At 38.6% G+C, this 26,232-nt stretch overlaps 1 protein-coding gene across 1 annotated transcript in view; it reads left to right on the forward strand.

Annotated features, from left to right (window-relative positions):
• The first annotated feature begins 11,952 nt into the window (after window positions 1-11,952).
• LOC127440553 (zinc finger protein 585A-like) overlaps window positions 11,953-26,232 on the forward strand; it is a 59,027-nt gene continuing 44,747 nt past the window's right edge. The window contains exons 1-2 of the mRNA XM_051697226.1: window positions 11,953-12,780; window positions 24,677-25,448. Of these exons, the coding sequence (XP_051553186.1) occupies window positions 12,732-12,780; window positions 24,677-25,448 (821 nt within the window). The 5' untranslated portion in view covers window positions 11,953-12,731. The remainder of the gene's footprint in view (window positions 12,781-24,676; window positions 25,449-26,232) is intronic.

A 26,232-nucleotide genomic window follows, 5' to 3' on the forward strand; every position in this document is an offset into this window, starting at 1 on the left:
TAGTAATTTCAGTTGAGCCATTCGCATTGTGGAAGTTGGAGAGGCATGTAACTGCACCTGTGTCCTTCCACTGAATTACAAGTATATTCCCCTCAATCCTACACCACCTCATATCCCCACAAGCTGTCTTGCGTTCCCATCTTTTGATGTCTTTAAATTCTGCAGGAAACAGTTTATGAATCACTCTGCATGTCCCACAGGCATTAGTTCCCATTTCTAACAACTTAACCATAAGAGCTGGGGACGTGTAAATGTTGTCAAACCAAACATTGTGGCCCTGGTCTTTGAATGGCTGCAGTAACGATTCAACTACTTTGGTGGCCAAGTCAGTGACACGCCCATCATGACTACCTGTGTAAACATTAAAGTCAAGAGTATACCCCGAGTCTGATGTTGCAATTACCCATAATTTAAAACCCCACCGAGTAGGCTTGCCCTTCATGTATTGTTTAAATCCTGACCAAGCTTTAGACTTGACCATACATTCATCTATTGCAAGATTTTGGTTAGGCTGAAAGAGCTGCTGGCATTTTTGTTTGAGGTGGTCCATAAGATAACGCAATTTCCTAAGGCGATCGTGTAGAGCTGCTAAAAGAGCCTTGTAGTGGTCACGTGACATAAATACCCTCGCCCACGAGCCCTGAAGTGACTTGGTTCCCCAATGACGATGGGAATCAGGGAGAATTAAAAACCTCATGTAAATGAGCAACCCAAGAAATTTGTAAAATTAATCGGGGGTCACCTCGATATATGGAATATATCACCTGGAATATGACGGACAGTTTAGGACGAGCTCCCACCCCTCACGATTTGTAAAGCTGCATATCTCAGCAACTACAGCCTGAGTAAAAAACAGCATGAAAAAGACAATTTCTCCAAAAATCATATTGGAGGTTGACCGCACAGCCTGACGCATGCTACCTAAGTCAATATCAAATGGATGGCTAGGCTTAAATGGGACAGGTTTTGGTGCCTGTGAATCAATGTCAGAGTACGAGGGATAAGAAACAGAGTCAAGGAAGCGTTTATGCTTTCTAGCTGACTTGGGACCTGTGCAAGAATGGCTAGCCAAACCCAAAATAATAAGAGTAACAGTGTTAGTGTTACTGTGAGTATCAGTCATATGAGAAATAGAAACAAACAATACATACACATTCATATATACCCAGTTGATGGTCTTGGCTGGGGATCAGGTTCCATCTCATCCTCCATCTCTTTGTGATCCGGGTCTTCCTGCAGTAGTTCCTAGTCCAGCAGATCTTCCTCCTGTGTGCTCATGCCCTCATGAGCCACATCCTCCACTGCTATGAACCTAAGCTCATCAGCAGTCAGCTGCCTCCTCCTCTTGAGGGTGCTGAGCAGGGAGCCATAGTCTCTATCCATCTCTACAACAGAAAAAAAATACACAGTTGGTAGCCAACAGTGTGTTCTTCACAAATCCGTACACTGAATAGTCACCAAAGGCTTGTAGACTAACCAGAATGTCCAACTGCAGACAGCCCTCTCACACTTTCCTTGTGAACAGGAAGCTACACGCAATCTAAAATCATGTTTGTGTGATGGATGGATAAGGCTATCTGTTAAATTATGGAAAGATATCTACCATCTCTTTTATTAAATGGGAAAATCAACAAGCTAGATAACTTATCTAACTAGCAGGCCAGTTTCCAGGCAGGTCTGAACAGCGTAAAAATAAAAAAGGTCTGAACAGCGTCTTCTCTCTGCCTCACATTACTTCAGGCAGATTTTTCACAAGCGACAAAATTGGCAAAAAAAGTTATTGATATTTAGTTAAAAATGTACATAGTATTGCTAGCTAATGTTTATTTAACAAGTGTAACAGAAACTGCCAAAAAAACATTTATATAAAAAGAAGAGGCTCGCTGATGACGGTCACGTTTTTTCCCAGAAAAAACTAGCTAGCGCAAAAAAATTGCTTCGTAACTAAAAAGGTTTGACTATCTTCCACAAGCGGTAGAATTGGCCAAAACATTTATTCATATTTAGCTCATATTCATATCTAGCTAAAAATGTACATAGTATTGCTAGCTAATGTTTATTTAGCAAGTTTCACAGAAATTTGAAAAATAGAGGCTAGCTGCCTGTCCGATGAATGCTGACGGTCATGTCATGAAATAACTAGCGTTACTCCTACAGATAAATGCTTCGTAACTAAAACGTTTTGACTTTCAATAGACAATATTGACAACACATGTTAAATAACTTGTCTTACCTCGAAAGATCGCCTCAGTTTTCAATTTGAAGCAGTAAATCCAACACTGGAGGTAATCTCCCGGGATATCCTCTCTGGCTCCGCTCAGGCAAATGGAGGATGACGATGATGACGATACATTTATTATTCACGCCCAGTAACCCCTTAACCAATCATATGTGCTTTTAGCTTATATTGTCATGAGTATCTGGCAGTTTTCAGAAATAAAATCAGTGATTGGACGGCGAAGATACTGAGATTTGTTCCCAAATTTGAACGCTCCAGCTGGGAAGGGTTAAATCACAACTGTATATTTGTATCCTGCGGCTGGGCTATATGAATAATCACTGTAACTGTTATTGCATTTCTGGCATTGGCCAGACCCTCAGAAACCTCTTAAGATGTCAAACACACTCATTTGTAAAACTCCTGGTCTCAATCAACGTAATAATTAACTATTCCTACTGATTGCATGATCACATTTAATTAATCAACTCTACTTTGAAATGTTATACTTTATATTTTGACACTTATACAGTACTTGTATTAAAATTTGTCATTCCTTTTATCAAAACTTACTGCCTCTTAGTTATTTATTTTAGTCTGCTGATTCTTCATGCATCACTTTGAAGTACAATTGGGGCCTGGGTAGCTCAGTGGTAAAGACACTGGCTACCACCCCTGGAGTTCACTAGTTCAAATCCCAGGGCATGCTGAGTGACTCCAGCTGGGTCTCCTAAGCAACCAAATTGGCCTGGTTGCTAGGGAGGGTAGAGTCACACAGGGTAACCTCCTCTTGATCACTATAATGTGGTTTGCTCTTGGTGGGGCATGTGGTAAGTTGTGCATGGATGCTGTGGTGGATGGCATGAAGCCTCCACACATGCTATATCTCCACAGTAACATGCTCAACAAGCCACATGATAAGATGCACAGGTGACGGTCTCAGAGGCAGCTGAGATTTGTCCTCTGCCACCCAGTTTCTTGTAAACACATGCTGGACTAAATTGTAAAAAGTTATCATTTTTAAAAAGTGGCAAAAACATCAGTTTAGGTTTCTTTTTGAAGATTAATGTCCCATTGCTAAACACCTGTGTTATGAAATATGAAGTTATCAAATTTCATGACTCTTAAGTATTGTGGATGTATTTGCTTCAAGTCATTTAGTATTGTGAACACTTGTGTGACAACACTTGTGCCTGTGTGAAACTATGCTATGCTTGTGACTGAAATAAACTGATTGTGAAGTATATTGTTATTGGATATATTCTGCATTTTCCCAAAATAATGAATTAACACAAGTCACTACGCCATCACGAGGACTTAGAGCTCTTTGGGAATTGGGCATTCCAAATTGGGAGAAAAAAAAAATGTATTAGGAGTATTAAAATTTACTGTTAGATCACCCTATCTCTCCACTTTCATGTCGTGGTGCATTAATCTGCTATCTACACAAGTCTGAGTTACAATTTGTTTGAGTTTTTTTCTTGTATTCTGCAGATCATTGGCGTGCACAGACACCAGCATGGGGCAGGGGTGGAACGATAACAAACAGGCACTAAAAATATTACATGAATACATTTACTTTTACAGTATTTCAGCATTTTTTTATTATATAAATATTCTAATTTATCCTTCATCCATGGTATCAGACACTATTACCATAGTGCTGAATGATTACCACATTTATATGATATTGTGCATAAAGATGCTATGATGCTCAAAAACAGAAGAAAAAAAAAAAAGGTTAACCTAAAAATGTTTCATGTGGTATGTACACTACAGGCAGAGAAATGCAACCAGATTGTGCAAAGAGACCCTTGAGGCCGCACAATGGGACTTTTAGGTCATAAACTAGAGATTCTGGTGAGATGGTGACAAAATGTCTAACTTAACATTATCTAATCTGCATCTGCATAACTTCAACTGCCACAGAACAAAGCAGGACTTTGTGGCCATCTGCCCCATGACACCACACTTAGGGAACTCATGATTTAAACAAATGGACAATTTAAGGGGAGGAAGTCAAAACTGACTCTGAAGACAGGCTAGCATTGTGAATTGCATCCCATTACTTTTTAACACAATCCTGGGACTCACATTTTCTTTTAGTGTTTTTTCATATTTAAAATTTTTTATATGACATTTGCCAACAAGAATATTTGTTAATTTATAAATGTATAAAAGTATAATTTATTTTGCATTTACAGTGTCATCTTTGGTAAATATAAGCAAAACTGGCTGTGGGGGAAAAAAATCTTCTATTTTTCATCCTCTTGGTCTTTCATTCAAAATGTTCACTAAAGTCTAATCTTGAATAATCGGATGTAAAATAGTTATGCAAAATCACTGAAAGAAAAAATAAAGTCATCATCAAACAGATTTTTTTTTACTGGCACCCCTTCATTTAATACTTTGTGCATCCTCGCTTTGCAAATAAACAGCTCTCATAATGTGTAACGAGGTTGGAGAGCACATAGCTAGAGATCATTCCTTTATACAGAATCTCTCCAGATTCTGAGGTTCTCTCTTCTCTTCAGCTCAACTCACAGGTATTTTGTGGGGTTTATGTCAGAGGACTGGGATGGCCATGGCCAAACCTTGATTCTGTGGTCAGTGAACAATTTCTGTATTGATTTTGAGGTGTGCTTTTGGATCGGTGCCCTGCTGGAAGATCCAACCACATTTAAACTTCTTGGCAGAACATGTAAAAAATGCTGGAAAGTTTCATGTTCATTATGGTACTACAATATTATCAATGCTATTAATCACTGTATGATTAATAAGATACATTTTATCACTTAATTTCGTGAGTATTTCTGGAGCGAGAGCTCCACATCGTGGCCATTTTTATATATTTCACTCTCTGAATACATATCGCAAAGACAACATGAAAGAAATTAGAGCCTTATTTAGTTAAACAAAACTTCTGAATATATTTCCATGAACTTCTGAAACTTTGGCAAATAAGCCGGTGCGGGACATCTGACACAACGCCCGTGTGGACTTTGTTCCGGTCCATGAGTAGTTTCTGTTAAATTTACACTATAAACCCTACTGTTGACATTACTGACAAAAAATTAAGTGGTCTTAATTAAACATTACTTAAAATGTCAAGTTTTGGCTCATAAATCAAATCGCTAAGTTCCTTGAACCTATTTTCTGGAAAAACCAAAGACTTTAAGTGGTAATAACTCAAACGATTGAGTACAAAACTGAGGCTATGGGGAATACCCACAATGCCAAAAAGTTATTAAAAGAGTCACGTGGCGCCATGCGAGGGTTGGACGTGTGAACGGTGATCTCTGTGCACTTTGTTAGTTTTTAATTGTTTTTGTGTCATAAACCAGTGAGATTCGATACACTCTGTTTCATAACTGTTCTATGAAGACAATATGTCAAAGAATTCAAAATCCTCGGGCTCTGGAGATATTAAAAGACACTTATGTGCTCCAGCTGATACCCCTGACAGGGACCAGGGACTCATGCTGCGTTCCATTTGTCTCGGAAGTCAGAGCTCCGAGTTATTTTCCGAGTTCTGAGACCGGAACTGACAAATGGAACGCTCCCCCCCGATGTCGGAATTCCTACTTGGAAAGTCGGAAGAACTCAGAGGACCCCGAGTTCAGAAAGCAAGATGGCTACGAAGAGCATAGACCGTAGTATGCTGTGGGTTTAAAGTTTTTTTTAGCACTTTTGTCTTTTTTGTGTCCAATTTAGTAAGTCGTATACATAATATTGTATTACCATTGCCTATAGGCATGTTGCTACGATCCTGTTATGTGTGAATTATGTGCGTGAGTTGTGTGTAAAAGGAACGCATCCAACTCGGATTTCTTGTTTTTTTTAACGGATATGACATCGATCCGAGTCCCGAGCTCCGACTTCCAAGACAAATGGAACGCAGCATCAGTTTGGACGGTGTGGCTGGAGAAATTCAGCGCCAACTGTCCAGCATGTCGGCGATGCTGACAAAGGTCGTAGCGGACTTGGAGGATCTTGCTGTAATGTGTCAATCGATCACTTCCACAGAGGTGAAATTCTCTGAGTTGGTTACAAGATTGGGTAACGTAAGAAACGGATTGATTATCTGGAGTCATTGGAGAGGGAATGAGCTGCTAACCCACTAGCGACCAAGGCAGATTTGCAGTGCATCTGGGAAAAGTTGGAAGACCTTGAGAATCATAATCGGCGAAACAACGTCCGAGGAAGCTGGGTGCCTTTTTTGTTTCTTTTTGTGATGGTTCCGCCTAGTGGCTGGAGTTTGTTTTGTGGAATTACACTCCTTTAAGAAACTTTTACATTGACAGAGGGTTGCTTTTACATTGAAGTTCCCTGCCAGATTGAGAATAGATGCTAAGGATGGCCGCAAAGTATTTACTTGTCCCCAACAAGCATAGTCCTTCATAAAGTCAAGGGATTGAGTAAGTCATTGTGTGACGCTCGCTTTGCAGCCAAGTGGACCTGACTCACTGAACATTCACTTGACTGTCCAAGGAAACTGGGCGCCTTTTTTGTTTCTTTTTGTGCTGGTTCCACCTAGCGGCTGGAGTTTGTTTTGTGGAATAACACTCCTTCAGCACAGTTGTGAATGAATCTGCTTGTTCTTTGTGCTTATGCCTCCTATTGGATAGAGTTTGTTTTGTGGAATATTTTTTTGCAGGACGTTGGAAGGATTAGGTCATCTGCTGCACTTATGAAACAGCCAGCTCACTGAACATTCGTTTGACTGCCCGAGGAAACTGAAAAGTTTGTATTTTTTATTTTTATTTTGTATTTATTTATTTCTTTTTGTGTGTGTGTGTTGGTTCCGCTAGAGGCTGAGCTTGTTTTGGGGAGGAACACACCTTCGGGACAGTTTGTAAATGAATCTACACGTTCTTTGTGTTTATTCTGCCTATTGACTGGAGTTTTTTCTATTTTATTTTTTTTATAGATTTTCTTCTGTTATGTAATTCTGTCTCTCAAAATTTGTATAGAAGCACTGAAGTTGAGCAATCCAACAGCAAAGTTGTTGCGGCGGCTCTCGTAGGCGTACATGGACTGTTTGAGTTTAGAAGGATGGACGCCATTTGGCACTGGGGTGGACATGTTTTCTTTAGTGCTGGCTCAAGTAAGAGCAGGGGAGTCATTACATTGATAAGTAAGCATCTACAATTCAAATGTCTCAAACAGATTAAAGATAAATTAGGAAGTCATTATTGTTTTAGCAGAAATTCAGGGGCCAAGGTTGATTTTGGCTAATATTTACGCACCTAACGCTGATGATCAGGGTTTTTTTTTATAGATCTTGATGGGATGTTGCAAGCCGCTGGCACCCCTCATGATATAATATTGGGAGGAGACTTTAATCTATTTATGGACTCAGTCCTTGATCATAGTGAAGCAAAAGTGTGTAAGCCCCCTTTCACATGATGTGTAAAAATCTTTGTCTTACAGATATTTGGAGACTTTTGAACCCATCTGGTGGGGACTATATATTTTTTTTATATATCTATATAAGATTTATTCTTGAATAGATTTTTTTTAATATATATCTAAGTCCCTCATTTCATCTGTTGTGGATTGCTCAATTGGAAATATCTTTGTCTCCGATCATGCCATGGAGTTTAGAGGTGTTGCCACATACGGAGAAAAATAAATCATATAGTTGGTGCTTTAATGTATCCCTTTTGTAAAATCCTGAATTCCAACAAATGTTAAAGTCTGAAATCAATGTGTATATGGAGACCAACTGGTCCTCAGTATCCTCTGTGTGCGTGGCTTGGGAGGCACTTAAGGCCGTTCTTAGGGGTCGGATCATACAGTATGCCTCATTCATCAAAAAATCCAAAGCACAAGAACTTGTGGAATTGGAAGGGAATATTAAAATATTAAGAGCTGAAGCGCCGAATGTCATCTGATGGCCTCAGGGAATTGACCCGATTGAAATACAGATATAATACTATTTTGTTGCGAAAGGTGGAGTTTTGGCTATTCAGGGCAAGACAGTAGTACTTTGAGTCGGGGGAAAAAGCAGGGAAGCTTTTGGTTAGATATAAAAAGCAGAGAGAGTCTTTTTCTACCATTCCCTAAGTTAAATCTGCTGGTGGTGAAATTTTTACCTTGGCCATTGATATTTATAATGCTTTTAAAGAATTATATCTTGATCTCTATTATTCCATGTCTTCGTCTACTGATGAAGATGTTAGAAATTTTTTGGAACCATTAGAACAACCTAAACTGACAACTGAGCAAAAAAATTCTCTTGATTCTGAGATAACCTCGGAGGAGCTTGGTGAGGTAATTGGGGCCAGATGGCTTTGCTGCTGAGTTTTTTAGATCTTATTACTTCAGAACTGGCTCCACTTTTGTTGAATGGAAAGCTTCCGCCAACCATGACACAAGCCCGAATCAGTCTGATTCTTAAAAAGGACAAAGATCCAAGCGAGTGTAAGAGTTACCGTCCAATTTCCTTGATCCAGCTAGACATTCAAATATTGTAAAAAAAATGTGGCTAATCGATTAAGTAAAGTTATGACATCTCTTATACATATAGAGCAGGTGGGGTTTATTTGGGGCCGCAACTCTTTTGATAACATTAGGCGTTTCATCAATATCATGTGGTCAGTGGCAAATGATCAGACTCCAGTCGCTGCCAACTCATTTGATGCTGAAAAGGCGTTTGATATGGTAGAATGGGATTATCTTTTTAAGATTTTGGATATGTACGGGTTTGGGAGTACATTTACTGGATGGATTAGGTTACTTTATAGACACCCAGTAGTGGCAGTACAAACAAATGGATTAATTTCAGATTATTTTACTCATAAAATTACTCCTGCAGGGTTGCCCTCTTTCCCCATTATTGTTCTGTCTTGCCCTGGAAAAATTAGCAGCCGCGATAAGAAAGGAAGATTATTTTCCAGGGGTGATGGCGGGAGGGGTGGCGCATAAGCTTTTGCTTTACACAGATGATATTTTATTATTCGTCTCTGACCCTACTAGATCTATGCCTTGCCTCCACAGAATTATTAATTCCTTTTCTAAATTCTCGGGATACAGAGTTAATTGGTCTAAATCCGAAGCTTTGTCTATGACAGCGTACTACCTGGTAACGGCTTTTCAGCTGGGTGCTTTTCAGTGGCCCAAACAGGGCATTAAGTATTTGGGTATTTTATTTCCAGCAAATTTGTGTGATTTAGTCAGAGTTCATTTTTAGGCTTTAATAAGTTTTTCGGGCGATGTGGATAGGTGGGCTTCACTGCATTTATCCATGACTGGGAAGGTTAATGTTATAAAAATGAATTGTATTCCAAAATTCAACTACCTACTACAGTCTCTCCCCATTGAAGTTCTCCTCTTTTATTTTAAACAATTTGATAGCATAGCTAAATCCTTTATCTGGAATGGTAAATGTCCTGGGATGCATTTTAATAAGTTACATAGGCCAATTGACAAAGGTGGGTTAGGTCTCCCCAAGATTTTGTTTTACTATTATGCTTTTGGTCTCAGACATTTGGCGTATTGGTCGCTTCCACCTGAGAGAGCTGGGTGACCTGTATGAAAATGGAGCGTTGAGATCCTTTGAAAATATTATACAGCGGTTTGGGATTCCCAGATCTCAATTCTTCAGGTACTTACAGCTGCACCATCTACATTGTACCACCTTTGGGTGTAGAATGCAGCACCCTAAAGCACCAGACACTCTTGAGATTGTGTTTGCTGCTTTTGGAAAGGGTCATGAGGTTTCAGTGTACTATTCCAGGCTAATTCAGAGTCTAGGGGATGGGGTAGGATGATTTAAAAATGTCAAGTCCATGTCTAGGGATGCAAGGGTGCGCCTCATTAAATTTAAGATACTGCATCGTTTTTATTGAACTCCCTCTAGAATGTATAGGCTTGGCCTGAAAGACACACCTACTTGCTGGTGATGCCAGTTGGAGGATGGTGACATATCCCATGTTTTTTGGTTCTGTACAAAGATTCAACAGTTTTAGTCAAGGGTTCAGAGTTATGTCTGTGAGGTCTTGAGCACTCAAGACCTCACAAGATTTTATTCTGCCCCAGACTTTGTATTTTGGTTGATGGGGCACGTATTAACGTAGGGGACAAACACATAAAAAACTGGGTCCTTACCAGCGTGATGATCGGCAGGAAGGTGATTCTTTGGGGATGGAAGTCGGCTGGTGCGCCCTCATTTCAGCTTTTGAAAAGATGTTGCATAGACGGCTGGGCAGCTTGGATGCTTATGGCAAGAAGTGGGGCACTTATTTGGCCTTCCTAGAGGGTTGCCAGGGAGGAGCAGTGGAGAAGGACTGTTTAGATTAAATACATATATAATTAATTAATTATAATATATTGAGAAAAGTTGATTCCATGTTTCCATGTGTTGTTTGTGTTAATTTGAGTTAAAATAATAATAAAAAAAGATCCACTTACAAACAAAACAACAGTTTTACGTGTGCAAATGCTTATGAACATAAAATTATATAAAACTATTGTTGCATTACAGTAGATTTAGTCACAGAACTCACCTGCAGTTAAGTGATTCTTCCTCTGATCAGTGTATAAACTTGCTGCACGTTCACCTGTCATTTATACACATGTACAGTGTGTGGGCAGAGCGTCAACTATTTATGCAAATGAGCAAGCAGAGCTGATGTCAAATGTGGAAAGAGATTTCCTCTTCTGCTGAATAATTAATCTGCACTTCCTTCTAATGCTTCACAGTGTACTGAAAACACATACTGTAATTATTACAATAAATATAACAATGTCAAAAAAAAATTATTAAGAATTTATAGAAGTTGTAGCTGTTTTGTAGTGTTATTCATGTTGTTTTGTCGCAAATATGTTTTTTTTTTTTTTGGGTGATGTCACCATTGGAGTGATCTGTGTCCCCTTTGGTCATGTTGGATACTGTTGACACTATCTCAGTACTCCATGTGCATCTAAATGCATTTCTGTGGAGAAATAAGTTAAAATTGCATTAGTATATATTGAAATTAACATGAGCTAATAATAATAAATACTGTTAAAATGTTGTTCACTGTTAGTTCGTGGTAACTGATGTCTACAAATGGAATCTAATAGTAAAATGTTTTAGTGAATTTGTGTTCATATAACGGATATTATTATTAAAATACTAAACCTAAATAAAAACACCCTTTCTATGCTTGCATAAGCTGTTTGCAGGTTTGCAATGTTTTTGGCCATATTTAGATGGTAACCCTGATCGCACACATACATCACCTAGAGTCTATCTGATGTGTTTACATCTGGAAGATGTATTTTTTAGGTTGTTTGCTCATCTGCAATACGTTTAAAAGATATTTCCTCGCAGATGTCAGTAAGACATTCAGCCGATGTCTTTGAGATATTTATGATTAAGAATGTTTGTAAATCTGAACTTTTTAAGATGTTTAGCAGATGTTATTTAGAATGTGATGCTTCAGATGAAAAGATCTAAAACAGACATCTCGGAGACGTCCGTGAGCTATCTGGTATACTGTAGGTGTGGTTGAGAAACAGATCAAGTCCCTTGAAACGTTTGCAGCTTTCTTTACAGCAGTGTTTTTTTTCACGTTGGCTGTAGTGTTTTGACAAATTTTAAGATCTAAATTTAAGGCTGGTTCAGCTAATGCGCACGCGCGTTCTCGAGTTGATTGACAGGCGATGTCTTTATCTATAAGGTGATTGGTTGTTTTAACTGTAAGGCGGGACTTCTGTTTCTATATCCGTTGGGCGTTCCAGTTTCTCCCATTCAGAAGAAGAATTAAGCTGCGGTTACACTGCCAGCGACATCGCGCGAGACAGCAACACGATCCTATTCATTTTCAATGAGAGCACAGCGACTTCCGGTGACACGAGCTACCGCGGCCGTTGGCTACAGAGATCGCCGTGGAGAGCGACAAGACAAGTTAAGAAAATGTAAACTTTATGCAAATGACGAGCGACTACCAATGAGAGTGAAGACAGCAGAGCTCACGTCATCTGTCTCCTGGCAGACTTGGGACGAGTGCATGCAAGACAGAGAAGTTTCAGTGTCGTGGGGGATTTTTACTGTTCTATATAATTTGTCTGTAACCACATGCATGGATATAATAAAACAATGATGCGTGGAAAAGCGTGTCAGAAACTGTCCGAGTGAGTTTGATTTATTCATTCATGATAGATTGATTGTCTTATTAATGATTTAATACACTGAACACTGCTGCACATTTTATATAACACTCTACACTGCAGAATGTAAAATTTTAGAGACGAGAACTGATTCCTTGTCAAACTGTAATGATATCTTAATTTAACCAGTATTAGGTCTCATCCGTGATCAAATTTTTAAACGTTATTGCCAGACGTGCAGTCCTCCAATAACGTTACAGCGACAAACAGTAGGAACAAGCGACACAGATCACAGAGTATAGCGACACCAAGTCACAATGTCGCTGGCAGTGTGAACGGAGCTTTAACCTACAAGTGAAGAGAGAGGAATCAATCCAGGCGTATCAACTGAAATCTACACGACACTATTGTTAAGATGGAGTTTGCTGAAGAGAAGAGAACTGAAGACACTGAGGAACTAAGAGGTCAGTATCCATTCCTGATTCTTCATAAATGACTGTTGAACAGGGCTGCACAGTGAATCTGATTAAAATGATAATGTGCAAATAGATATTTTAACCCATTCTCACGTGTGCAATAAGTTTAGATTCTGAAAAATCATCAAATGACACTTATTAACAGCTTTGCAACAAAGAACATGTTAAACGAGTCTGATTTCTACTTTGCTTTCTTTTATATGTTTCAAAACAGTCTGTCCCACTAGGTGGGGATACATTTTCATATACATTTTATACCTTCTGGGCTCTCTGCCACTATTGTCTCCTCAACTTTCTTCACATAGCTACAGGTGCATCTCAATAAATTAGAATGTCGTGGAAAAGTTCATTTATTTCAGTAATTCAACTCAAATTGTGAAACTCGTGTATTAAATAAATTCAATGCACACAGACTGAAGTAGTTTAAGCCTTTGGTTCTTTTAATTGTGATGATTTTGGCTCACATTTAACAAAAACCCACCAATTCACTATCTCAAAAAATTAGAATATGGTGACATGCCAATCAGCTAATCAACTCAAAACACCTGCAAAGGTTTCCTGAGCCTTCAAAATGGTCTCTCAGTTTGGTTCACTAGGCTACACAATCATGGGGAAGACTGCTGATCTGACAGTTGTCCAGAAGACAATCATTGACACCCTTCACAAGGAGGGTAAGCCACAAACATTCATTGCCAAAGAAGCTGGCTGTTCACAGAGTGCTGTATCCAAGCATGTTAACAGAAAGTTGAGTGGAAGGAAAAAGTGTGGAAGAAAAAGATGCACAACCAACCGAGAGAACCGCAGCCTTATGAGGATTGTCAAGCAAAATCGATTCAAGAATTTGGGTGAACTTCACAAGGAATGGACTGAGGCTGGGGTCAAGGCATCAAGAGACACCACACACAGACGTGTCAAGGAATTTGGCTACAGTTGTTGTATTCCTCTTGTTAAGCCACTCCTGAACCACAGACAATGTTAGAGGTGTCTTACCTGGACTAAGGAGAAGAAGAACTGGACTGTTGCCCAGTGTTCCAAAGTCCTCTTTTCAGATGAGAGCAAGTTTTGTATTTCGTTTGGAAACCAAGGTCCTAGAGTCTGGAGGAAGGGTGGAGAAGCTCATAGCCCAAGTTGCTTGAAGTCCAGTGTTAAGTTTCCACAGTCTGTGATGATTTGGGGTGCAATGTCATCTGCTGGTGTTGGTCCATTGTGTTTTTTGAAAACCAAAGTCACTGCACCCGTTTACCAAGAAATTTTGGAGCACTTCATGCTTCCTTCTGCTGACCAGCTTTTTAAAGATGCTGATTTCATTTTCCAGCAGGATTTGGCACCTGCCCACACTGCCAAAAGCACCAAAAGTTGGTTAAATGACCATGGTGTTGGTGTGCTTGACTGGCCTGCAAACTCACCAGACCTGAACCTATGGGGTATTGTCAAGAGGAAAATGAGAAACAAGAGACCAAAAAATGCAGATGAACTGAAGGCCACTGTCAAAGAAACCTGGGCTTCCATACCACCTCAGCAGTGCCACAAACTGATCACCTCCATGCCACGCCGAATTGAGGCAGTAATTAAAGCAAAAGGAGCCCCTACCAAGTATTGAGTACATATACAGTAAATGAACATACTTTCCAGAAGGCCAACAATTCACTAAAAATGTTTTTTTTATTGGTGTTATGATGTATTCTAATTTTTTGAGATAGTGAATTGGTGGGTTTTTGTTAAATGTGAGCCAAAATCATCACAATTAAAAGAACCAAAGACTTAAACTACTTCAGTCTGTGTGCATTGAATTTATTTAATACACGAGTTTCACAATTTGAGTTGAATTACTGAAATAAATGAACTTTTCCACGACATTCTAATTTATTGAGATGCACCTGTATTTCTTTCCACTTTGCCTTTGGCTCCAGACTGTTTTTTTCATGCATATAGCCAGAGGCCCAATTTTATTGCTTCCAGATGTGAGCACAGGCCCCCCTAATATCACACACACACACACACACACACACACACACACAACCCAGGTAGCCAGAAAGGTTTGGCCCGATAATGGCCCAGATCCGGCAGGCCAGAAGAAATAACTCTGCCCACTTGCGGTTGCCGGATTCTTGTGAAACACGGCAATGAATGACGCCCCAGAATCGGCCCAAGTACACTGGCCCGAGTCCGGGTGCTAAAACTGAGCTGACACTGCCGGCATAGGGCCACAATCACGGCAAAAAACAAAAGTTATACACTTAGCCGGTACTGGTCCGAATCTGGGTACCAAAGGGAAATGTATATGAAATACAAAACTACATCTATTTAATAAGAACAACAAAAGACATTTTGCCAAAGCAATATTAGCTTGTTTGCTAAATTAAGTATATACTTGCACTTAATCTACAACAGAATTGAAAACATTTTTGTGTTCAGTATAACTCTTCTTGAAATGAATTGGTTACCAAAAACTATTAAAATGTATGTTGTTTAATAAAGACTCCTTCCAGTTTTTATATAAAAACAGAGCTTTGAATAATTTTTCTCTGTTTTGCACAAAACAACATTCTATTACCTTGTTTAAAATCCTTAAGATGGAATCTACTTCCACTTAAAAAAAACTTAGAAAAAAATAACACTTTATTTTACATTGTCCTTGTTACATATGTTACATGTACTTAATAGAGTAAAAACAGTAAATTATGCATAATTACATGCAACTAACCCTAAACCAAACCATATTCCTAACCCTGTAGTAAGTACATGTTGTTAACTAATATTACTCAGTACTTAAATGTATAATTACACTGTAACAATGACACCTTAAAATAAAGTGTAACCAAACTTAATATGCAAATATTTTTCATTTCAAAAGTTGAACTGCAGAATGGAAGCTTTTTTTCAATGTAAAATCCATTCTCAGTGTTTGTGGCTTTAAATGTGGAGGCTTAAGTTTCACGCTTGTGTACTGTAGGTGTTATGCGCTCAGAGCCTTCTGACAACACTGAACATACGTCGTTACATCAGCTTGGAGTGGAGGGGGACTATAAGCTTAAACAAATTAGTTTATATTGGCCTTAAGAATTTTGAAAATATGTCAAGTTTACAAGGATTGAGGGTTTGGCCCTTTCACCCTCTTTTTTTTCATGGCATCCCCACCTACTACCCCATATATTACCCCATGCCTACCCCATAACATCCATATGTGCTCCTTTTCCCCAAGTAAAAATGACACCATGAAAATATGAGAAATATGAGAATTTATTTGAACCCTTACATTAACATACAGCTTTATATGAACTAGCAAAAAGTGGCATGAACAAATGAAAACAAAAAACTAGAAAACTTCAGGACCCTCCTCAAGTAAGTGTACCTTAAAAGAGAGACAGATTTACAGAAAGAGAGAGATAAGAGTGGGCATAGACAATGACACATATGGTTAGTTAGTCAGATAGATCTCAGAAATCTCAGACTGAAGACATGAATGGTAACTGGTAAATGGTAACAACATTTGGAACATACAGTTGTGCTCAAAAGTTTGCATACCCTGGCAGAAATTGTGAAATTTTGGCATTGATGTTGAAAATATGACTGATCATGCAAAAAAACTCTTTTTTTGGATAGTGATCATATGAAGCCATTTATTATCACATAGTTGTTTGGCTCCTTTTTAAATCATAATGGTGACAGAAATCTCCCAAATGGCCCTGATCAAAAGTTTACATACCCTTGAATGTTTGGCCTTGTTACAGACACACAAGGTGACACACACAGGTTTAAATGGCAATTAAAGGTTAATTTCCCACACCTGTGGCTTTTTAAATTGCAGTTAGTGTCTGTGTATAAATAGTCAATGAGTTTGTTAGCTCTCACGTGGATGCCCTGAGCAGGCTAGATACTGAGCCATGGGGAGCAGAAAAGAACTGTCAAAAGACCTGCGTAACAAGGTAAATGGAACTTTATAAAGATGGAAAAGGATATAAAAATATATCCAAAGCCTTGAAAATGCCAGTCAGTACTGTTCAATCACTTATTAAGAAGTGGAAAATTCGGGGATCTCTTGATACCAAGTCAAGGTCAGGTAGACCAAGAAAGATTTCAGCCACAACTGCCAGAAGAATTGTTCAGGATACAAAGAAAAACCCACAGGTAACCACAGGAGAAATACAGGCCGCTCTGGAAAAAGACAGTGTGGTTGTTTCAAGGAGCACAATACGACGATACTTGAACAAAAATGAGCTGCATGGTCGAGTTGCCAGAAAGAAGCCAATGCCACAAAAAAGCCCGGTTACAATATGCCCAACAACACCTTGACACGCCTCACAGCTTCTGGCACACTGTAATTTGGAGTGACGAGACCAAAATAGGTCACAACCATAAGCGCTATGTTTGGAGAGGGGTCAACAAGTATTGTACTCCTTGAAACAACCACACTGTCTTTTTCCAGAGCAGCCTGTATTTCTCCTGAGGTTACCTGTGGGTTTTTCTTTGTATCCCGAACAATTCTTCTGGCAGTTGTGGCTGAAATCTTTCTTGGTCTACCTGACCGTGGCTTGATATCAAGAGAGCCCTGAATTTTACACTTCTTAATAAGTGACTGAACAGTACTGACTGGCATTTTCAAGGCTTTGGATATATTTTTATATCCTTTTCCATCTTTATAAAGTTCCATTACCTTGTTACGCAGGTCTTTTGACAGTTTTTTTTTCTGCTCCCCATGGCTCAGTTTCTAGCCTGCTCAGTGCATCCATGTGAAAGCTAACAAACTAATTGACTATTTATACATGGACACTAACTGCAATTTTAAAAGCCACAGGTGTGGGAAATTAACCCAATAAAAATCATTATGATTTAAAAAGGAGCCAAAAAATATGTGATAATAAATGGCTTCATATGATCACTATCCTTAAATAAAATCCTTAAATTTTTTACATGATCAGTGATATTTTCAAAATCAATGCCAAAATTTTGCAAGGCATTGCAAAGGGTATGCAAACTTTTGAGCACAACTGTACCTTAGAAAGAATTTGCATGCTTTAGGGCCCGCTCTCTTCTTCCCCCATCTCTGTCAGATGCAAGCTGCAGCCATCTTTTTATGAACTTTTCAATGTCTCCGTCTGACACACTGGCAGTACTTGCATTTCTTCGCACAGATTCTTAAAAAAAAAAAAGAAAGAAAAATAATTTATCAATCAGCTGAATATGGCACAAGTTTACCTGTTCAAACATGAAGCTGGTTATCCTAACTTAGCATAAAGACTGGAAAAGATGGGAAAAAACTAGCACTTTACGGGGTTATATAGTTGTTTGAGAAAGTATTCAGACCCCTTCACTTTTTGTAGACTTTATTGTGTTGTAGATTTTATTTTAAATGAATACAATTGACATATTTTATAGTTTCAAAATGACAAAAAAGAAAAAGGCCCATAACAAAAGTTTGGGCACCCTGCATGGTCAGTACTTTGGGAAGAATCACAGCCTGTAAATGGGTACAGCTTACAGCTATTTTAGTAATCAAGTATTCTACCGATTATTATATCGATTAACCGAGTAATCTGATAAGAAATACTTTATTAAAGAGCTGTGTATATTGTTAGAATTGTATCTTTATTTTATTGATACACCTTATACGGTTCTTTATTGATACTCTTATTGGTTATTTTTCATTACTAAATTGTTTTTATTATTATTATTTAAAAATGTATTATTATTTAACGCTGCACTAAGTTCCATCTGCTGGTTCCAGCTTCATATCTAGCATATAAACATGACAGTGTTATCAATTTTCTCATCTAACTCTCAGCAAGAAAGTGTAAATGTGTTTCCTATAACGATGAAAATGAATTAACACTATGATACACAAATAAAAACTTACTGAGGACAACATCTTTAATGGCAAGTGGTTCGAATTTCAAAGCCATACTTCCCATTCACTCCGCGCCAGTTAATTTGCTTTGCCAGTTGGTTTGTCATTAGTTTTGACATTATTCTCCAGACAGATTCTTTTACAATCAGACCCCCTGCCAGTCCAAAATAGGTGACCTGAAAGACAATATTGTCAGTTACAAATGGTACAGTGCCTATAAATTATAACGTATTCATCTTACTAAGAAGTTTTCATGTCTTACAGCACAGAAGTAGATGAAATGAGTTTATGACAATAATTAACAGAAAAATCCCTTAATATCAAAGTGAAAACAGATGTCTACAAAGTTATCTAAATTAATTACATATATAAAATACTAAATCAGGGCTCCAGACTGACTTGGATCTTTGAATCTCGTTAAGCAAAATGAAGGAATGTTTATTTAAGTCATTTCGTTCATTTGAGCAGAATTAAATTAGAATGTTTTTAATAGCCAAATTCCCCCGATACGTCTAGATAGGAGATACCAACCGGCTCTAACTTTGGAGAAAGCGTAACCGTCAAGCTGGATGACGTCATGTAAACCAATCATATAGTGGCACCAACATATATGGACGGCTTTCAGAGTTTTAATTTGATCAAAAACATCGATTTTTACATTTTCTTCACACAATATACAAAATATATTATTAAATTGTAATGCTACACATTTGTTGATATAGGTTGGTGGTAATTTCAAAAATGAGTCCTACCTGTCGCAACATTCTCTACACCGCCTTGTCTTATTAAACAGCATTTTTATCGTAGCAAACTCTACATATAGGTCACTACAAAAGTATACTGTTTAGTGTAAAAAATTTTGAAGATTAGCAGACAGGCTGTCGATTCATTAAGTGATAAGCTTTTAAATTGGCTACCATAATTCTCAAGAGTATATCTAGCGCTATATCAGCCAACCCACGATTTTAGCTTCCTTATAAATAAACATTACGTCGATAATATATGTGTAGAACGGTTTATTAAAATGATATTATATGTTAGATTATCAAAGATATACTCACGACGGTAGCAAGCTAGAAGTTCTTCTGCTGTTCTGGCGGTTAATCTAGCAGCTCCAAAAGCCCGCCAAGTGTCGTCACTACATGTCGCAGCTAGTGCGCATGTCTTGAAACTCAGAGCAGAGATGGTGTTTTTGTTTTATTCTCAAAACCACAGTTCCCTTAACCACTTTAAGCTTGTTTGATTATATGAATTAAATCATAAATTACCAAATTTAGTTAAATTTAATGGATTCATTAAAGAAACAAACAACCTCCATGATGAAATCACCAAAGTTAAGAAGAAAAAAGAGAATGTGGGGGAAAAAGCTAAAAAAATTAATGAATAGTAGGAATTAAAATAATAATGAAATACAATAAATAACAAAGTTAACAGGGAAAGGGCTTTACAACTGATCTTCAAAGAACATTTTTTAAAAAGATAAATCATTTAGCAATTTAGCCTAGTTAATTGTGTGTGTGTGTGTGTGTGTGTGTGTGTTATGTTAAAAGATATTACGTTTAAGTTTAGGGGTCACTGCTACATAATTTTATGACAAAGTCAGACCAGTTTGCAACATTGTTAAAAGGTGACCCACCTTGAAAAGGCATCTCTACCCTACCCCGTGCCTCAGTCCCAGATCTGTCCACCCCCAGCACTCAACCTAAACTGGTCCAGGTCTGTATGGCCATATCTCACCCAAAATGAGGCCAGCACTTATAGTCCATTGTCGGGCTGAATGTGGCTAAATGTGCCATGTCTCAGACCAAATAGGGCCAAATCCACACATCCAAAGCCTAGCCAAATCTGGCAACCATTACTGGGCAAGATCTGGCTCACTTTTGGTGAGCCACTGCCAGAACACAGCCGAGTGAGCCAACACTCAGCCGCAATTGGCCCGATTGCGCTGGCTACATGGGAATACATTCCTGAACATATGCTTTGAGGAATGATAGTAGAGTAACTTTTTTTCTTTTTTTACATATATGAATACTTTCTTACTGATTATACTTAATTAATTACAGTGCTGATCGATAAAAATACTCAATATATGATATGCTGCTTCACTCATGTGTCGTCTGCAGCTGAAAGCCATTAACACATCTGCCCAAAGTGAGATATGCTTCTCTTATCATCCTTCTTTTGTCTGTATTTTGCCCATTAACACTCTTTTATACACGAATCTTTGAGTAGTGTCATTGTTTTACACGGTTTTAATTACAAATATAGCTGCAAGCTGCAAGCTGCAATCATCAGGGTCCAAGCAGATGTGAAGAAATAATATAATCAGAATTGACAGAAATGATCCAGTGGATGCCAAATAATACAAATTGACAGAATAGATCCTCCCTAACCTAAATTAGCTGAAAATTGTGTACCAAAATTTTAAAGCTGTAAAACACACATAAAGGAATCATAAAATTAATCCATGCGACTCCACTGGTTGTATCCATATCTTTTGTAGCAAAATCATTCAAGAGTTATGGCCCAAAATGTGATTTTTGTTTGTTTCATTTGTTTTGTCTGAGTCAAATGAACGAAACCAGAAATCTCTACTATGTTCTGGTCCAGAGATATATGTTTTTTTACTTGGTTGCTAGGGTAACCCCATCTGGTTGCTAGGCAGTTACCAAGGTGATACTCAAAAGGCTCCTTGTTGGTACTGATCCATGCTTGAGAGTGAAATTTTTTTGAAAATCCTGCTTTATATTGACCCTCATTCACAAAGCAGTCCGGTGTAAAATGATTTGCACAAACATACACGACATTTGGTATGTTTTGGGGCACATTTTCTTCAAAAACAAAACTTGTCCACTGTGTCTTCAGTGGCTCTGATGCCGGGAGTACATGAAGACTCTTATGTTCACTTTTACAGCCAACAACAGAACACTTATGACGCTTACGAAGCTGAGACATTATTCTTCTCACTGTAGCTGCTCCAGCGCGGAAAAAAATGGCGGACTGTGTGTCGATCACTCAGGGGAGGATCTATGATAATAGGGTGGAGTCCGTCACCAGTCGTGGGCGTGGCCTGCTCTAAAGTGACGTCACTTTAGAGCGGATATGAAAACCAGTCATTTTGAGACACTGTTTTTGATTAATAGAAATATAAGAAAGAGGAGTGGGTGGACTTTTAACATTGTAGGGTGGTTGTGTACACACACTGCCGACTCACATTTATGTTCAAACACCATGTAAAAGTTAATTTTGCATAATAGGTCCCCTTTAATGTTCTTCTGGGTTAGCAGTGGTTTTCGCCTCGCCATGGATGGCATTTTTGCCCAGTGTCTTTCTGATAGTGGAGTCATGAACAGTGACCTTTATTGGTGCGAGAGAGGCCTGCAATTCCTTGGATGTTGTCCTTGGATTTTTTGAGACTTGGATGAGTTGTCGCTGTGCTCTTGGAGGAATTTTGGAAGGTAGGAGACTTAAGGGAAGGTTCACTACTGTGTCAGGTTTTCTCCATTTGGAAATAATAGCTCTCACTGTGGTTCTTTGGAGTCCCAGAGCCTTTGAAATAGTTTTGTAACCCTTCCCAGACTGATGTATTTCAATCACCTTTTTCCTCCTCATTTCTGGAATTTCTTTCGACCTTGGCATAGTGTGCTACTGGGTAAGATCTTTTAGCTAACTTCATGGTGCTGAAAAAGTTCTATTTAGGTGTTGATTTGATTGAACAGGGCTGACGGTAATCAGGGCTGTGTGTGTCTAGTCCAGCTGAACCCCATTATGAATGCAGTTTCATAGATTTGGGGATTTAGTAACTAAAGGTGGAAATTGTTTTTCACACAGGCCCATTGGTATTGGATAATTTTATTGCTTCAATAAATAATATTATCATTTAAAAACTGCATTTTGTGTTTAGTCAGCCTTTGTTTTGTTAGATTTTGTTTGAATTTTTGAAACAATTTAGTATGAGAGAGACACAAAAACAGAAGTCAGGATGGGGGCAAATACTTTTTCACAGCACTGTATATATTACTTCAAATTAGTGTTTTTTTTTTTTTTTTTATCTTTTCCTGGAGTACCACTACCACTACATACTTTGCATATCACATTCCAATACTCAAGAACGCAAGTGCCAAGAATGTGTAAAATTACTTGATCAGGCCAAATATTAAGGACTTGTGGGCAAGAACTTGGTACTATGGTGGCAGATAAAGGACATTTATTGTTTTCGTGCTGTAAGCTCGAGAATGTCTTTTGGTTATAATATACAACAGTATATTGTGTATTTTATATATATATATATATATATATATATATATAATACACAATATACTGTTGATAAAACAAGGCCTTTTCAGGTAGACAGCAGGGCTAGACATTGGCGTGTCAGCCTAATTTGAAGTTTTAAAGTGCATAGTGAGAAAGCGTGCGTCTTTCAGACACACTCGAATTGTAATTGAGTCGATCTCCATTACCAGGAAGGAGATTTTCTGAATTGAGAGTATTTTTCACCCAGTTGACTCTCAACCCCAATTGCTACAGAAGTGCAAGCAGTAAATGTTTGTGCTTGTAACTGTGAGTACCTGATTGTGCTAAAAATAGGCAGTCATCTAAGTTCAAGATATATATGCCCTGTATTTTGGACATAAGCGATGGGCAGTTCTTCCAGCTAGGCGCAAAAGCTTGGCACAGGTATAGACCAATATAAGGATACACTTCGCCGGGAACCCAAGGAAACCTGCTGAACCATGTAGGTGAAAATCTCACACTGCTAAGCAGGAGAGAAGATAGCTCTGTCCGCTGAGCTCTGTGCACAACTCATAATGAAGGTCGAAGGCATGATACACAGAGAGAGATCTGTTCTCGACTCGCCTTATATATGCTTGCTGAGCATGGGAGGTGGGTCTTCGAATGACATCTGCCAATGAAATTGGCATGATGGAAAACCATTCAAGGAGATCGGGTCTCTGCAGCGACCCCTAGCATCAGTTCACTGACGTATCGAGTGACTGACTTGAGATGGACTTTTTATTTCCCCCCCACCCCTCTCTGCAATTTGGAATGCCCAATTCCCAATGCGCTCTAGGTCCTCGTGGCGTAGTGACTCGCCTCAATCCAGGTGGCGGAGGACGAATCTCCGTTGCCTCCACGTCTGAGACCATCAATCCGTGCATCTTATCACGTGGCTTGTTGAGTGCGTTACCGCAGAGACATAGGCTTCACGCTATTCTCCGCGGCATCCACGCACAACTCGCCACGTGCCCCACCGAAAGCGAGAACCACATTATAGCGACCACAAGGAGGTTACCCCATGTGAATCTACTCTCCCTAGCAACCAGGCCAATTAGGTTGTTTAGGAGACCTGGCTGGTGTTACTCAGCATTCCCTGGATTCGAACCTCCAGGGGTGGTAGTCAGCGTCTTAAAAACAGCTGATAACTTTTGAACCATATTGCCTACAGACGTACACCATATATCCCCTGATTTGTTTGTTAATTAACTTCTAACTCAACTATCGCTCCTGTCTACGACGTTTTTGTCAGCCATCTTGAAATTTAACAAAAACATACTTTTGCGAACTCGTCCCACAGCCTTCATCTGATCTTTCCCAATTTTTTACCAATTAACCAAATTTTTCTTTATTATGCATCTACAAATTCAGCAGCGAAGACGCCAAACAGGAAGTGAAGCTAAATCTCGGCAATGCTTTGTCCTATTGAATCGAAAGTTGGTATGCTTCATGAGGACAGTGATCTGAGGGTACAAGTTTGGTGACGATGCCACCTATGGGTCAATAAATTTAAAAAATGGCTGTTTTTGGCCATAACTTTTGAAACTTTTGTCATAAATACATGACTCTTTAGATTCCTTATCATACTGAAAACAATGATACCCATCTTTCCAAAGTCTGCTATATTACATTTGGATTTTCATTTTCATCTGCTGTTTTATACTCATCCTACAACTTTGATCTTCACCTGTACTTGTTGTTTGCCATTAAATTGTGGTTGACTTTATCACTCTTTTTTGAAAAATTCTCTGTTCATTTTAGACCTGATGGAAGTGGAAGAAAGCCAAAAACTGAATGAAGTGGAGGAGAAACATCAGGATCAGAAACCAGAAAAAAAGTCTTTAACCTGCCTTCAGTGTGGAAAGAGTTTCACAGGGAAGGAAAGCCTTAACCGTCACATGAGAATTCACACTGGTGAGAAGCCTTTCACATGCCTTCAGTGTGGAAAGAGTTTTTCATATAAAGAGAGCCTACATGTTCACATGAGAATTCACACTGGTGAGAAGCCTTTCACATGCCTTCAGTGTGGAAAGAGTTTTACACGTAATGACCACCTTCAGAGGCACGAAAGAATTCACACTGGAGATAAGCCATTCACATGCTATCTGTGTGGGAAGAGTTTTGCTCGTGAAGAACACCTTAAGAATCACATGAGGATTCACACTGGAGAGAGACCTTTCACATGTCATCAGTGTGGAAAGTGTTTTATACAGGCAGCCAATCTCCAAATTCACCAGCGCTCTCACTCAGGAGTAAAGCCACTTAAATATGAACATGAAAAAGTTTACATGTGCATTGAATGTGGGAAAACCTTTAGTAGACCCAACCGCTTGATAGAGCACCAAAGAATCCATACTGGAGAAAAACCTTACAAGTGTTCACATTGTGAAAAGAGTTTCAGTCAGTCAGGAAACTTGAAATCACATGAAAGATTGCACACTGGAGAGAAGCCATACCACTGCCCTTTATGTGAGATGAGTTTTAGCACATCAAGTTCTCTAAAGAAACACATGATTCATCACAGTAAGAAATTGTGAGAAGCGTTCATCTTCTGGTCCAAAGCATTCAAATAAATTGAGAAATTCAGATAAACCCCAAAAATGGATTTTCATATAAGAGGGTAATGTGCAAAAATTAAAAAAGTTGGCATGAAGTTTGCATTTGTTTGACAAGGGAAATTAAGGGGAGGTGAATTTGTGTATCGCTGTGTGGTGAATGAGAAGGTTTAAGATTGTTTTGGAGAAGAAAGTTATATTTTTAATTTAAGTTCTTATACAGGATAAGCATACAATCTTGTAGTGACAAATATCTGCATACATGCATGAAGTTGTTTTTAGATACTCTTTTCATGATATGTCATGCTCATTTAGTGTTCAGTATGAGCAGTAATTTATCAACCGTAGATCATCAGCGTTCAGTCAGTTAAGATCAGTCAACATGAGCCTACATCTGTACAATCGTTCACAGAGATTGTCCAAGAACATGTCATTTTTTTGTTTGTTTAATTAGTCTACAAAAATAATAAAATATACTCAAACTCTTAAGTGCCCATTCACTCTGTTTGATATGCTATTTCATTCATGTGTCATCTGCAGTCAAAAGCTATTCACACATCTGCCCAAAATAATGCCACTCTTATCATTCTTTTGTCTGTATTCTACCCATTAACACCCTTTTATACTCCCACCTTTTAGGGTAGGAACAGTGTCATCACAAATTACAATAACAGTGTAATCGGTGCAATTTATGGCCACGCATAATGTGTTAGCTCATTAGTGCCATGAATGCAGGATGTAAACATGACAAATTACACATTA

This window comes from Myxocyprinus asiaticus, chromosome 5 (genome assembly GCF_019703515.2).
Source record: "Myxocyprinus asiaticus isolate MX2 ecotype Aquarium Trade chromosome 5, UBuf_Myxa_2, whole genome shotgun sequence".
Taxonomy (NCBI): Eukaryota; Metazoa; Chordata; class Actinopteri; order Cypriniformes; family Catostomidae; genus Myxocyprinus; species Myxocyprinus asiaticus.